The following is a 16859-nucleotide window of genomic DNA, read 5'->3' on the forward strand; positions in this document are numbered from 1 at the left end:
TCCAAGAGTCACTACCCATAGACAATGTTCGACTAATGATTATCACTTGATCACACCACATTGCATGCCAATATTTGTTGCTTGTTGATCTGTCATTATTTTTTTCAAATAGGTTTTCAATTTCTTGCTTTCTCTCTTTTCCTACTGGCACCCCCATGATGTTAATGTTGGTATCCTTGAAGTTGACCCAGAGGCTCCTTACACTATTCTCATTTTTTTGGATTCTTTTTCTTTTTTTGCTGTTCTGATTGGGTGTTTTTTGCTTCCTTATATTTCAAATCGCTGATTTGATTCTCTGCTTTATCTACTCTGCTGTTGATTTCCTGTAAATTATTCATTTCAGTTACTGTATCCTTTATTTCTGACTGGTACTTTGTTATACTGTTGAGGTTTTCAGTAAGTTTATTGAACATCTTTATAGCTGTTGTTTTCAACTCTGCATCTAATAGATTGCTTGTCTCCATTATGTTTAGTTCTTTTCTGGAGTTTTGTTCCGTTCCTTCATTTGGGGCAGCCTCCTTGCATTTGTTTCTATGTATTAGAGTTGCTACATCTCCCAGGCTTGGTAGAGTGGCCTAATGTGAGTATTCTGTAGGGTCCAGTGGCACAGCCTCCCCTATCACCCAAGCTGGGCACACATGGTGCGCCCCCCTCCCAACCCCAGTGTGGGCTGTGTACACCCTCCTCTTGTAGTTGAGCCTTGATTGCTGTTGGCATGTCAGTGGGAGGGATCTACCCCGTGGCTGTTCAGCTGCAAGGACTGGGTGCAACCACTGACCTCAGACCACTGTGGAGGATCAGCTGTGCTGGAGCCCACCTCATAGAGCAGGACTTACTTCAGTGGGGCTCTGGTGCCCACTGAGCCCACACCTTGAGTGTGTCACTTATGGAGGTCTTTGGGTGGTTGTGCTTCAAAGTCGCTGAAGATAGCCACTGGGTGTGCTGGCTCTGGGGCCTCTCAGGAGGTGCAGCTACCATCTGTGTTCTGCCTGGGGCCACCTGGCATGAGCTATAAAGCGATCTGCAGATGACTGCTACTTGTGCTGGGCTTGGTGGTGCCCAGGCAAGGCCAGTCTGTGAACTGCTGCCTGGGGCTGAGCCTGCGGCCACTTAGTGAGAGGTATGCTGAAGCCAGATCCTGCTTGTTTAGGAAAATCTGAAGCAAGCCAAGACAGATCATTGTCTAGAAAAGCTACAGGAAACAGCTTGGGTGGGCCCAAAAGTTGGGTGGGGTGGAGCCTCAGAGAATCACCAGGCGGGGCAAACTCTGTGAGCCAAGTTATTGGAGTCTCAGATATAGCGCCTGCCTGCTTGCAATGTGGAGGAAGGGCTCAGTAAAGAAACAATGGCCTCTGCCAGTACTTATGTCAGGGAGATAGTTCCTCCTCATAGGTTTCATGTCTTTCAAGCTGCCACACCAAGGCTGGAGCTCAGAGAGAATGAGTCTGAGTAAGTAAGTCTGTGCAAAGGTCCTTTAAGAGGAACTGGGTGGGACTCCAGCAGCCTTCCAACTCCCTTAGCCTCATTCCCCGCTGGTGTTTACAGCCAGAAGTTATGGGGACTTCTCTTCCTTGCTCTGGAACCCTGAGTTGGGGGGCCTGGTGTGGGGCTGGGACCCCTCACTCCTCAAGAGGGACCTCTGCAATTGAGACATCCCTCCCAATTTTTATCTGTCACACGTGTGTGTGGGACCAGCCCAGCCGTGGGCAAACTACAGCCCGCGGGCCGGATCCGGCTGTTCTATCTGGTTCTCTTGCTCTCCCCTCCGCTCCTTTACTTTTTTTTTTTTTTTAATATATATATTTTTTTAATTTTTTTTAAAATATATTTTATTGATTTTTTACAGAGAGGAAGAGAGAGGAATAGAGAGTTAGAAACATCGATGAGAGAGAGACATCGATCAGTTGCCTCCTGCACGCCCCCTACTGGGGATGTGCCCGCAACCCAGGTACATGCCCTTGACTGGAATCGAACCTGGGACCCTTCAGTCCGCAGGCCGACGCTCTATCCATTGAGCCAAACCGGTTAGGGCTAAATATGTGTATATATATATATATGTTTTTATTTTTTATTTTATTTTTTTTTTTAAGTACGGTGCCTGGCACAACTTACACGCAGGCAGGTTTTTTGTTTTTTTTTTTAATATATTTTATTGATTTTTTTTACAGAGAGGAAGAGAGGAAGGGAGAGGGATAGAGAGTTAGAAACATCGATGAGAGACATCGATCAGTTGCCTCCTGCACGCCCCCTACTGGGGATGTGCCCGCAACCAAGGTACATGCCCTTGACCGGAATCGAACCTGGGACCCTTGAGTCCACAGGCCGACGCTCTATCCACTGAGCCAAACCGGTTTCGGCCGCTCCTTTACTTTGAATTTATATTAGTTCACACAAACACTCCATCCATGCTTTTGTTCCGGCCCTCCGGTCCAGTTTAAGAACCCATTGTGGCCCTCGAGTCAAAAAGTTTGCCCACCCCTGGACCAGCCCATTTGACATTTCTTCCCCTCCTATTAGTCTTGCTGTGGCTTCTTTAATTCCCTAGTTGTAGGACTTCCATTTAGCCAGATTTCTGGCAGTTCTGAATGATAATGGTTATTCTATAGTTTAGTTGTAATTTTGATGTAGTTGTGGGAGGAGGCTAGTATGCTGCCATCTTCACCAGAACTACCTACTGGTTATATTTGAATGAAGGCTAGATGCTGTGTTTGGAAGATGAATTTTATTTATTTGTTTATTTATTTATTTACTTACTTATTTACTTTTATTATTTTTTAATCCTCACCTAAGGATATTTTTCCATTGATTTTTAGAGAGAGTGGACGAGAGAGGGAAAGACAGAGAGAAATATTGATGTGAGAGAAACACATCGATTGGTTGCCTCCTGCACAAGCCCCAACTAGGGCGCGGGCCGGGGAAGAGCCTTCAACCACAGTACATGCCTTTGACCAGAATCGAATCCGGGACCCTTCAGTCCACGCTCTATCCACTGAGCCAAACCGGCTAGGGCATGAAGATGAATTTTAGAAGTAATTTGGGTAATAACTATGTATGGTGTCAGATGGGTATGAGATTTATTGGGATGATTGCTGAGTTATATAATGTCTAATCACTGGGTTGTAACACCTGAAACTAATAATATTGTATGTCAACTGTAATTGAAAAATTAAAAATTAAAGTAAAAATAGGAAGTAATTTGATATCTAGAATAATATTATCCTCCTCGAGAGGATTTTTGTTTGCTTCTGCCAGATGTCTGAGGGCACTAGCAATCCTGGATCATCTTAATCCAATTTAAGGTTTTAAGACTTTTTCTGGGCCACTAAATTACTTAAAGCTGAGCTATATTTTGTACCATTCTCTTCGTTATTTACATTGTATATTTAGCATTACGTGGAAGATTCTTAAACCATACTTGGGTGGATCTGATATTGGGCTTAGATGGTTAGGAAAAACTGGACAGGAGATCAGTGATCAGGAATAGCCAAAATATAACATCTTTTTAATATATGCTGTATTTAAGGGGAGGAAGATAGGTGTAATTAAGAATAATCTTTTTACTATAAGTTATTATCTATTGTATATTTCTGGAATGGTGAATTTAAAAATTAAGCTTAGTAGCAGCAAATCACATGAAATATTTGTAAAATACATTTTTGAAGTTCTTATACGTCCCAGAAGAGGGCATCCTAACATCGGGAATCCAGGTCAGCTTCTTTCCTAGGAAGGAAGATGCTTTTGAGACATAGTTTTGCTGTATTACTGTACTGTATTGTCATAGTGCTAAGATTAGGAAAGGACTTTAACTTAACCCTTTTATGTGGCAGATATGCAAACTGAGGCCCAGCTGGTAGAAATGATTTACTATTTAATCATTCAATAATATATACTTACTATATACTCTATTTCTATATATAGATACTATGAATAAGACAAGCAAGAGTTTTCTACTAAAGGTGTTTACAGACCAGTGGTGGGAGAAGGATATATATAATAAAGTAAAATATTTTCAGAAAGTATTGTGTGCTCTGAAATAAGTAATGAAGTAAGGTCAATGAAGAGGAAGGAATAATAGGTAGCTGCTTTTCCTTATCCTCTTTCCCTCCCTCCACTGAGGTAACTTGTTCTGTTCTGAATTTGGTCTTTATCATTCTCTTCCATTTCTTTTATGTTTTTGCTGTATATCAGTAAATAATACTTAGCATTGCTTTGCATGTTTTAAGTTTTATATGAATGGTATTACACTGGTGTTATCATTTTATAACATTTCTAGAGGCCCAGTGCATGAAATTTGTGCATGGGGGGGGGTGTCCCTCAGCCCAGCCTGCACCCTCTCCAATCCAGGACTGCTGGCTCTCAACTGCTCCCCTGCCTGCCTTCCTGATTGCCCCTAACCGCTTCTGCCTGCCAGCCTGATCACCCCCTAACCATTCCCCTGCCAGCCTGATTGATGCCTAACTGCTCCCCTGCCAGCCTGTTGGCCCCTAACTGCCCTCCCCTGCAGGCCTGGGTCCCCCCTAACTGCCTTTCCCTGCAGGCCCAGTCGCCCCCAACTTCCCGCCTCTGCCAGCCTGGTCACCCCTAACTGCCCTCCCCTGCAGGCCTGGTCCTTCCCAACTGCCCTCCCCTGCTGGCCTGATCGCCCCCAACTGCCTTTCCTTGCAGGCCTGGTCCCTCCCAACTGCCCTCCCTTACTGGCCATCTTGTGGTGGCCATCTTTGACCATATGGGGGCAGCCATCTTGTGTGTTGGAGTGATAGTCAATTTGCATATTACTCTTTTATTAGATAGGATGTTTATTCATTTGGTATTCTTTTTCTGAGATTCATGTTGATAATATGATGATATGTTTTCATTTTAACTGTTGTTTGGTAGTCCATTATCTGGCTGTCTCATATATTGGTAGAATACTTAGGTTGTTTATAATATTTTGCAAATTATAATTGCTGCAAATTAAAATCATCTTACATATTTTCTCGTCTTAGGTTGTTTATAATATTTTGCAATTATAATTGCTGCAAATTAAAATCATCTTACATATTTTCTTGTGCATATTGTGTGAGTTCCTCTTGGCATTGGTTTTCAAACTCTTCTGACAATATCCCACAGTAATACATTTTACGTTGTTATCTCAAATACATAAATGCACATGAAATGAAATAACAGTTTCTCATGAAGTAACACTTATCCCCTACTGTATGTAACACAATATCTGATATGTTCTATTCTTTTTCACTTTATTGCATTTTATTAAAAACAAAACAAACCAAAAAATTATTTATGAGCCACCATAGGGTGGAAACCTGCAGTTTGAAAGCCATTGCTTAAGGATATACCTAGGAAGGAGAGGGAATTGGAAGGCAAGGATCAGCACATTTTCAGTTTTACTAGATATTCCAAATGTCTTTTCAAATTGTTGCATTAATTTACATTCCCATAAGCAGTGTACTAGAGTGCCTACTGCTTCTTGTCCTCACCTTATTTGGTATTATCAATCAGTTTTCATTTTTGGCAGTTTGGTGGGTATGAAATACTATCTTACTATTGGTTTAATTTGCTTGGCTCTGAGGTAGAGGTTTCAGCCAGTGCAGGAAGACAAGATACTACACCATTTCAGATCTTTATTGACTATTCATTTTCCTCTTTTACATATTTTTGTAGAGAGTTAAGTTCTAGAGATCTGCTGTACAACATTGTGCCTATATTTAACAATACTGTATTATACACTTAAAATTTTGTTAACATGGCAGATCTCATGTTAAGTGCTCTTACCACAATTAAAAAAATAAAATGTTGGAAAAAATGTATCATTAAGATTTTTTTCCCCTCTCCCAGCTGTTTATGATGAAAGGTGGATAAAAAAATCATACATTTTGACTTGCTTTGGATCTCTTTTAGAAGGGTTTATTTAAGTCAGACTTATACTGCTAAACAGTATTAGAGCAGCAGATTTTTCAGGAAGGCTTATTTTAATTGAGCCACTTAGAACATATATAACATTTATGCCAGTATAAATGTGAAGGATTAAAATTAATTTTTATTTAAGCCGTTTATGGGATTCACAAATAAGTATAATGGTGGGTTATCTGTTAAAAATAAATAAATAAATAAGGCCCAGCTGGCGTGGCTCAGTGGTTCAGCATTTACCTATGGAACTAGGAGGTCACGGTTCAATTCCTGGTTAGGGTACATGCTCAATTCCCAGTGTGGGGCGTGCAAGAAGCAGCTAATCAATGATTCTCCTCATTGTTGTTTCTGTCTCTCTCTCCCTCTACCTTCCTCTCTGAAATCAATTTTTTTTTTTTTTTTTAAAAGGAATGTCTTTGATATGTTTGAGATTTCATGAATCAGAGACTCCAATAGTTCCTGACGGCCTACCTTTATTTTAGTCATTAGTTTCAGGGCAAAACAGACCATTTTTTCCCTAGAGTGGGATAGGTTTCCATCTCTTTCTACCAGGATGTTTTCATCATTTTGACCTTGCGGTCAACAACTCCATTTGGAGCACAATTTTCTGATATATAACAGAAAGTTTTCTAATTCAGTTGATACTCGTCTAGATACTCCTCATATAGGTGTTGTTAGAATTCCAAGTATGAGTGATTATGTCTGACTTCCTTAATTTGGCCCATGTCACAGGAATGAAAATGAAATTTGAAATCTGTAATTTTTTTTTTGTTTTGGCAAGCTTCCTCTCAATGTTGCAATATCATCTGGCACCTGTGAAAATATTTCCTTAGCAGTATGAGTATAATGGCAAAACAAAACAAAAAGCATTATATAAAATTCAAGCTGGTATGTGGTGGGGAGGCATGCCAGTCACTTTTTTAAAAGATTCATTTTTAAGTTTTATTGGTAGATTGAAATATAATTCATGTTGAATAATAGTGAAATATATTGATAATATCAGGAACATTTTATATTTATTGAAACATATTAGGAAATAGTGCTACCTTTTTTGTACTTTAATTGTGTTCTGTCTTGTATAGTTAACAGGCTCTGCGTAATCTCAGCACATACATTATTATTTCAGGTCCTGTGGGAATGGCTGCTGCTGCTGCTGTGGCAACAGGAAAGAAACGGAAACGGCCTCATGTGTTTGAGTCTAATCCATCTATCCGGAAGAGACAGCAAACACGTTTGCTTCGGTGAGGGCATTTTTATCCATATTGTTGTTATTTCTCAAATATTTCATGGGGTGGATGACACAATTAGAACATACATTATTAGGTTCACCAAAGAGACCAAGTTAGATCCCTTGATGACAAAATTAGACTTTAAAGTACTCTTACGAAATTAAATAAATGGAACTAGAATTACGATTAACCAATGTATAAAATTACATTAATTAATTCAGAAAACCTATATGCCTGCTATGTGCCAGGCATTGTTCTAGGCCTTGAGAATATAATAGTGAACAAAACATTCCATTAAAGAGTTTATATTCTAGTGAAGGGAAAAAAGTGAACAAATATGTAATATGTCAGATGAGGATAAGTGCTATGGAGGAAAATGAAGTGGAATAAGGAAAACTAAAGGTTAGGAATTAGGGGGAATATGTAGTTTCTCTTTTTTTTATAGTGTTGGTCTGGGAAATGCTCATAAGACAACCTTTGAACAGAGACCTGAAGTAAGTGAAAAGGCAACCGTGTTAATGTCTAGGGCAGTGGTCGGCAAACTCATTAGTCAACAGAGCCAAATATCAACAGTACAACGATTGAAATTTCTTTTGAGAGCCAAATTTTTTAAACTTAAACTTCTTCTAACGCCCCTTCTTCAAAATAGACTCGCCCAGGCCGTGGTATTTTGTGGAAGAGCCACACTCAAGGGGCCAAAGAGCCGCATGTGGCTCGCGAGCCGCAGTTTGCCAACCGCAGGTCTAGGGGAAGAGCTTTTCCCTTGGGGAAATGGGGAATAAGAAAGGGAAAGGTTCTGAAGCGGGAAAGGAACATGATAGTCATGTTTGAGGAATAGCTAGAGAGAAAATGAGAGAAGATATGGTCAGTAGTAGTGGAGAGTCACATCATGAAGTCTTTTGATCCAGTATTGGGGCTTTGATTCTTGCTCTGAGTGAGGTGGGAAGTCAATGAAGGCTTTTGACCAAAGCAATGATATGGTCTAATATATGTTTTAAAAGGGTCATTTAGGCTACTATATTGACAATAGCATCTGGGAGTATAAGAATGGAAACAGGGAAACCAATTAAGAGGCTAATGTAGTAGTCCAAGCCAGAAATAATAGTGCCTTTAAACCAGTGTAGCAGCAGCAAAGGTGGAAAGAGGTAGTCAGGTTTGGGTTGTATTTCAAATCAGCTCCAGCATGATTCATTGATGGATTGGATGTGGGATGAGAGAGGGGGAAAAGGCCTGAAGGGTGGCCTCAAGTTTTTTGGTCTGATTACTGGAAGGATTGAGTTGACACTTACCAGAACAGTAGCAGGTATGGGATTGAGGGCAGAGTCAGGAATTTGGTTTTCGTTAAGTTTATGATACCTCTTGGAGAAACCAAGATGGCGGCATAGGTAAACACCTAAACTGCTGCCTCGCACAACAATTTCAAAACTACAACTAAAAGACAGAACGGACACCATCCAGAACCACAGGAAAGCTGGCTGAGTGAAAATTCTACAACTAGAAGGAAAGAGAAAAACTCACAGAGAATTGGAGGTACGGCAAAGGGGCTTTGTGCGCGCAGAGAGGAAGGGCGGCTGAGAGCCTGGCTGACTTTCTCTGGCAGAAGGGGGAAGGAAGCCTCCGACCGCACTGAACCCCAGTTCTGACTGCACTGAACCCCAGTTCCGGGCGAACCCCTGGGGACCCACGCTCTTACGGGGGGAGTCTGGACTCTCGGGCGGAGACTCGAGCTGGGAAAGGCAGAAGTCTGAAGGCGCACGTGGGCCAGTGCGCACAAAGGCTGCGGAAGTTGCCACAGGCTTTCCCTAGTGGAAGGGAGTCAGAGGATTCTGACTGCAGTGAACCCCAGTTCCAGGCGAGCCCCTGGGGACCCACGCTCTTATGGGGGGAGTCTGGACTCTCGGGCGGAGACTCGGGAGCCGGGGAAGGCGGAGGACTGAAAGTGCGCATGCGCGCGCGTGCCAGTGCGCACAAAGGCTGCGGAGGTTGCCACAGGCTTTCCCTAGTGGAAGGGAGTCAGAGGCTCCTGACGGCACTGAGCCCCAGTTCTGACTGCAGTGAACCCCAGTTCCAGGCGAGCCCCTGGGGACCCACGCTCTTGTGGGGGGAGTCTGGACTCTCAGGCGGAGACTCGAGCTGGGGAAGGCGGAGGACTGAAAGCGCACATGCGCGCAAGGGCAAGGCTGACAGGAAGCCAAGACTGAGACTCCACCCCATCCAAGCTGAGCACAGAGGCTATTGCAATTTGGCAAGTCTAATCCTATAAGGCTGTCTCCTTATAGGATTAGGACACAGCTGACCCTTACAGCCAACTGGCCCGGAGGTCAATTCTTCCCAGTGATACCAACAACAATCAAGACTTAATTACAACAAGGCTGTACACACAGTCCACAAAGGGGTGCACCAAGAGTGTCCACCTCAGGTTAACTGGGGAAGCAGACCCACTGGGCCATATTGGAAACCTAGCACAAATATCTACCTTACCAACTCAGGGAATCAGTGAAAATGCGGGGTCAAAGAATCAGATCACAAACGAAAGAAATGGAGGAAAACAAACGACTGGATATAGAATTCAAAACCACCGTTATAAGACTTTTTAAGAATATCCTAGAAAAGGCCGATAAATATAACGAGACCCTCGAAGATATGAAAAAGGACCAACTAGAAATTAAACATACACTGACTGAAATAAAAAATATTATACAGAGACCCAGAAACAGAATAGAGGAACACAAGAATCAAGTCAAAGAATTGAAATACAAAGAAGCAAAAAACACTCAACCAAAAAAGCAAAAAGCAAAAAAAAAAAATCCAAAAAGTTGAAGATAATGTAAGAAGACTCTGGGACAACTTCAAGCGTACCAACATCAGAATTATGGGGGTGCCAGAAGAAGAGAGAGAGCAAGATACTGAAAACCTATTTGAAGAAATAATGACCGAAAACTTCCCCCACCTGGTGAAAGAAATAGACTTACAAGTCCAGGAAGCCCACAGAACCCCAAACAAAAGGAATCCAAAGAGGACCACACCAAGACACATCATAATTAAAATGCCAAGAGCAAAAGACAAAGAGAGAATATTAAAAGCAGCAAGAGAAAAACAGTTAATTACCTACAAGGGAGCACCCATACGACTGTCAGCTGACTTCTCAACAGAAACTATGCAGGCCAGACGGGAGTGGCAAGAAATTTTCAATGTGATGAATAGCAAGAACCTACAACCAAGATTACTCTACCCAGCAAAGCTATCATTCAGAATTGAAGGGCAGATAAAGAGCTTCACAGATAAGAAAAAGCTGAAGGAGTTCATCACCACCAAACCAGTATTATATGAAATGCTGAAAGGTATTCTTAAAGAAGAGGAAGAAGAAAAAAGTAAAGAGAAAAATTATGAACAACAAATACATATCTATCAACAAGCGAACCTAAAAATCAAGTGAATTAAAAACCTGAGGAACAGAATAATCTGGTGAATATAATAGAATCAGGGGCATAGAAAGGGAGTGGACTGATAATTCTCAGGGGGAAAGGGGTATGGGGGGTTCATGAAGAGAATGGACAAAAATCATACACCTATGGATGAGGACAGTGGGGGGGAGGTAAGGGCAGAAGGTGGGGTGGGAAATGGGTGGAGGGGGGCTATGGGGGGAAAAAGGAAAAATAATTGTAATAATCTGAATAAAGATTTATTTAAAAATAAATAAAGAATTCTGTAACCAAAAAAAAAAAAAAAGTTTATGATACCTCTTAACCATTAAATAGAGATACAGAATAAGTAGTTGGAAATATGAATCTGGAATTCAAAAGAGAGATCTTAGCCATGGCTGGTGTGGCTCAGTTGGTTAGACATGATCCTGTGCACCTAAAGCTTGCTGGTTCGATTTTCAGTCAGGGTATATATGTCTGGGTTGTGGGCTCGATCCCTGGTAGGGGGAGTACAGGAGACAGCAGATTGATGTTCTGCTTTCATATTGATGTTTCTCTCTCTCCCTCTCCCTTCCTCTCTTTAAAATTCAATAAAATATTTTTTTTTTTAAAAAGAGAGATCTTAGTTGAAGATATAAACAATATAGGTAATATTTAAAACTATGTGTCTGAAAGAGACCACCTAGGGAGTGAGTATGAACTTAAGCCTGAAGCACTCTACCCTTTAAGTATTTTTGTTATTTTTATTTTAGACAGAGGAAGGGAAAGGGATAGTGAGATAGAAGCATCAGTGAGAGAGAGTCATCCATCGACGGCTGCCTCCTGCACTCCCCCTGCTGGGTATTGAGCCCGAAACCCAGGCATGTGCCCTAATCAGGAATTGAACTGTGACCTCCTGATTCATGGGCTGATGCTCAGGCACTGAGCTACATGGGCTGGGCATACCCTTTAGAGGTGGAGAGATGAAAGGAACTAGCAAAGGAGGTCTAAAAAGAAACCAGTACATCAGGAGGAAAACCAAGAGAGTGGTACCCTGGAAACCAAGTGCAAAAAGAGTTTCAAGGAAGAGGGCACATGATCGGCTCTATCAAATGCTGCTGACAGGTTGAATAAGATGAAAATTGACCTTTAGATTTAGCTACATGGGGGTCATGATTGAACTTAACCAGGACATTTTCAAAAGAGTGGCAACAACAAAAGTATTGGTGTGTCTTCAAGAGAAAATGGAAGGGAGGAATTAGAGACCATGAATATAATACAGACCATTCCTTCAAGGAATGCCACCAGATTTCTTGTTCGGTATGTTGTCTTTGGCTCATTTTTATTTCTTCGGAAAAGTTTGTAGGTAGCAAAGAAAGATTAGTACGTAGGTGTGGTTCATGAAGGACTTAATATTTTGCGTAACATGCATTCATATACTAGAGGCCCAATGCATGAAAATTAGTGCAAGAGTAGGCCTTCCTTCCCCTGGCTGCTGGCACTGGTTTCCCGCTGGCACCCAGGACCCGGGCTGCTTCCCTCCTCTGGCCGCTGGCAGGCACTTGGGACCCGGGCTGCTTCCTTCCGGCTGCCCACAAGCACCCAGGACCTGGGCTGGATTCCCTGGGGCCGCCCACTGGCACCCGGGACCCAGACTGGCTTCCCTCCGGCCACCTGCAGGCTGGCTTCCCTCGGGCTGCCCACAGGCACCCAGGACCTGGGCTGGCTTCCCTCTGGCCCGGGCTTCATCAGGAAGGACGTCTGGTCTAATTAGCATATTACCCTTTTATTATTATAGATGATAAGAAATTTATATAATGCTCTAGAACTTTTTTCTTACAGTATTTTAAACACTACATCCCAATTTTCTGGTATTTATTGGAATGTTGATTCCTAATGGAGTGCCAGCCCATGTGAATGATATGTGATAAAAGCTAGAAAACATTCTACATTAAGAACATAAGAAGATTATACGAAACTAAAGGAAAGCTTGAAAAGTACTAACAGTAGCTTTCAGCAAGCATTCAGATTATATGCCATTAGATGGGCAGTTCTCATTTCCTTTAATGATAGTACAGGCAGGAGGAATTAGAATGTATTATTTATAGACATATATTTGCTATGAGGAACATAGATAACACAGTACATGGTTCTGGAGAAAGATGGAAAACTTTATTTTAGATATGTTGGCTTCACTTCACTTGAATTGGCATGACTCACCAGTCCCTTAAAAGGATAGACTAATGTATCTAGTCAGAATAAATTGTCTCAAGTCAAAGTAAATTTTGTGTCTGTCAGTCACTGTAATTTTTCTTTTTAAACTGATTTTATTCTCTTTTCATTCTCTGATTCAGGAAACTTCGAGCCACATTAGATGAATATACTACTCGAGTGGGACAGCAAGCTATTGTCCTCTGTATCTCACCCTCCAAACCCAACCCAGTCTTTAAAGTATTTGGTGCAGCACCATTGGAGAATGTGGTAAGAGAACTGAGCTGTGTTCTCAGATACCCTTTGCTTTCTGTGAGTTGTTCACATTCTTATGATCTTCTGTGTAGCATACTCATTATTACTTCTAACCTCCTCTCATCCAGGATGGGAGTGGGGAGTGGGGTTTTCAAACTACTTTATGCAAATAAAAATAAAAACGATTATGTCTCTTTCTACTTCCTATAACAAGGTATTTTATCTCCCCAGATGCAATGGAAAAAATGGTATTGTGTTTGTTAAGAAATCAATGTAGGATTTTGTAAGAAAGTTGCTGATTTATGTCAGAAACAAAATGGTAGATAATTCCAAGGTATAAACTTCATGAGGCAAAGCTGGGAGTACTTTATTCATTTCTGATATTTGAGTTGCATATTTAAAATCTCTTACATTTATTCAAAGATTTGACTTAACATTGCTTTAGTTTTGAAATATACTTAAATATTTTGATTGTATACCTGTCCATAGATAACTTTATGAAAATACTATTTACTTATGTGAACTACTTTTTCTCTGGCTGAAATAACTTTGAGTCATTAGTAGAATAATGATCTGTCCATATTTAAATTGAATTTTGTTTTTATTAGGATAAAATTTATTCCCTCAAAATTACATTTGTCAGTTTTCTCCCATACTGAATGTAGACATTTCAAGGATTCAGAATTACTAATCACTTGAGATTTTATTAGTTGTACTATGTGTTTTTCCACACACACAGATGTTATGGTTCTTCCTTAATGTTTTTAAGTTTTGTATTGAGGTTTCCCCAGAATTCCTGAGACCCTAAATAGGATGCATATTAGGACCTTTCCTTAGAGGAATGTGGTAGAAAGCTTCTAGTTCACAATGGTGCCTGTCAAGCAGTTCTTAGTATCACACTGTTGATAGACATGAAAGCTGGGCATGTCTTCTCTTCTGTAGTATTAAAAACTTTAAATATTATTCTACTAATGTGATCTGTGAAAAAAGACTCATCTAGAAGCCGTGCCCGGTTTGGTTTAGTGGATGGAGCATCGGCCCGTGGACTGAAGGGTCACAGGTTTGATTCCGGTTGAGGGCACGGACCTTGGTTGCAGGCTCTATCTCCAGTCAGGGTGCTTTTGGGAGGCAACCAATGGTTGTGTTTCTCTCACATGGATGTTTCTTTTTCTCTCCCCTTCCCGTCCCCTCTCTCTAAAAATCAATGAAAAATATTCTTGGGTGAGGATTAACAACAACAAAAAAGACTTACCTAGAAGACTCACAAAAATACCCCTGAAGATTCCTCACTGAAAAATCCAAAAGAAAGCTTTAGGAAACTGTTGGAATTGTCCATATGATACAAAAAGATATGTAGATTTTATGAAGCAAGAACAAACAGTTGTATGATAGACTAGAATAAGGTAAAAAGAAGTAGATATTTTCCCATTGACTGACATTTAATAAGTATGGCTAAAGAATAAATACCAATAGAATAAGAAGCAAAATATTTCTTCCAGAGCACTAAAGAGGAAAGAAAACCAAGGCTATATACAAAAGATAGAAAACAAGGGAAGGAATTCAAAACAAAACACAAAGCATAGAACAAGCTAATATTAGTGAAACTAAATAATTACGTTATAAACCATAAATATAAATGGGTTAAACTCCCTTGTTAAAGACAAAGATTTCTTTCAGATTGGAATAATAACCTAACTCTTTAATTTATGTGGCATACTTAAAGTTACAAATGTTCAAAGTAGCTACAAATGATATAACATCAAGAAAGTGAAAAGAATCCACAGAATGGGAGAAAATATTTGCAAATCACATATCTTTTTTTTTTTTTTTAATATATTTTATTGATTTTTTTACAGAGAGGAAGGGAGAGGGATAGAGAGTTAGAAACATCGATGAGAGAGAAACATCTGTTAGCTGCCTCCTGCATACTCCCTACTGGGCATGTGCCCACAACCATGGTACATGCCCTTGACCAGAATCGAACCCGGGACCCTTGGGTCCCCAGGCCGATGCTCTATCCACTGAGCCAAACCGGTTAGGGCGCAAATCACATATCTTGATAAAGAATATATATCCTGTATCCAGTATATATAAACAACTCTCATAACTCAACGATAAAAAGACAAAATAACCCAATTTTAAAATGGCAAGGAATCCGAGTAGATATTTCTCCAAATGAGATATAGAAATGGACAGCAAACACATGAACACTAATAATGAATAATCATTAGTCATTAAGGAAATAAAAATCAAAACTATAATGAGATACCACTTCACTCATTAGGATGACTGGTAAAAAAGATGGAGAATTATAAGTGTTGGTAAGGATATGGAGAAAGTAGAACCCCTGTACATTGCTGTTGAGAATGTAGAGTGAAGTAGCTACTTTGGAAAACAGTTTGGCAATTTCTTAAAATGTTAAAAGGAGAGTTACCCAGCAATTCTACGTCGAGATTGACCCAAGAGAACTGAAAATAAAACAAATAGCAACACTTAATGCCCAAAAACTTATACACAATATTCATAGAATTTTTGTAGTTGCTGCATTTTTATAACAGCCACAAAGTGGAAACAACCCAAATGTCCATCAACTGATGGATAGAGCTTTAAAAAGTGGTATTACCCATATAATGGAATATTAATCAGCAATAAAAAATAATCAGGTTTTGATACTTGAATCTTAAAAACATTGTGCTAAGTAAAAGAACCCAGTCACAAAAGACCACATATTGTATGATTCCATTTATATACAATGTCTAGAATAAGTAAATCTATAGAGACAGAAAGTAGCTTAGTGGTTGCCAGGCTGGAGAAGAGGGAGGGGAGGATGGGGACTGACAGCCAGTGGGTATGGAGTTTCTTTTGGGGGGATGAAAATGTTCTAAAATTAGATTATGATGATTCTTGCACAATATACAAATACACTAAAAAGGATTGAATTGTACACTTTAAATGTGTGAAATGAATGGTGTGTTAGGCTGAATACAGGGTGCAGCAAAAGTAGGTTTATAGTTGTGAGTATGCAAAACAAAGAGTTTATTCTTGTATTATTATTTATTGTATTATTTTCCATATGAACAACTGTAAACCTACTTTTGTCCTACCTTATAATGGCCCCCAAAGATAACCAGGTCCAATCCCTAGAACCTTTGAGTGTTGCATTCTATGGCAAAGAAGATGTAGGTATGGTTAAATTAAGGGTCTTGAGCTGGGGAGATTGCCCAGCATTATCCAGGTAGGCCCTAAACCTGTCACAGTGTCTTTGTAAGAGAGAGACAAAGGGAAATTGATATAGATGTAAGAGATATGAAAGTGGAAACAAGAGGTTAGATATAAGGAAGGGGTCAGGAGCCAAGGAATACAGGCTAGACAGCAGCAAGACAAGACAAGGAAATGGATTCTTTCCTAGAGCTTCCAGGACCAGCCCTGCCAACAACCTTGACTTTAGCCCAGTGAAACTTATTGGAAACTAATATGTATGGTATGTGAATTCTGTTTCAACAAAGCTGTTAAAAATGTTGAAAGTAAAATGATGTCAGACTAATGCCAACAAAAATAAATCATGGATTTCAGTGTTAATATCAGACAAAGCCAAACTCTCAAGACAAATGAGTATTAACTGAGAACCAGAGTTCATTTAGTACTAATAAGTAGTATCTATAATAATAAAAGGGTAATATGCTAATTAGACCAGATGTCTTCCGGAGTTCATTCTGGATGTCCTTCCTGATGAAGCTGGGGCCGGAGAGAAGCAGCCCAGGCCCCAGGTGCCTGCGGGCAGCCAGAGGATGGAAACAGCCCAGGTCCCGGATGCAGGAGGGAAGCCGGTGCCAGCAACCCCGGGAAGGAAGGCCTA

The 16859-nt window shown here is 40.5% G+C and overlaps 1 protein-coding gene across 4 annotated transcripts in view; it reads left to right on the forward strand.

Annotated features, from left to right (window-relative positions):
* The window catches only part of NRF1 (nuclear respiratory factor 1), a 145734-nt gene that overhangs the window by 57162 nt on the left and 71713 nt on the right, over positions 1-16859 (forward strand). For all 4 annotated transcript variants that reach the window (XM_080666702.1, XM_080666704.1, XM_080666705.1 and 1 more), the window contains exons 3-4: positions 7034-7148; positions 12892-13018. In XM_080666702.1, coding sequence (XP_080522828.1) covers positions 7034-7148; positions 12892-13018 — 242 coding nt within the window. The remainder of the gene's footprint in view (positions 1-7033; positions 7149-12891; positions 13019-16859) is intronic.

This window comes from Plecotus auritus, assembly GCF_963455305.1.
Source record: "Plecotus auritus genome assembly, chromosome: 4".
NCBI lineage: Eukaryota > Metazoa > Chordata > Mammalia > Chiroptera > Vespertilionidae > Plecotus > Plecotus auritus.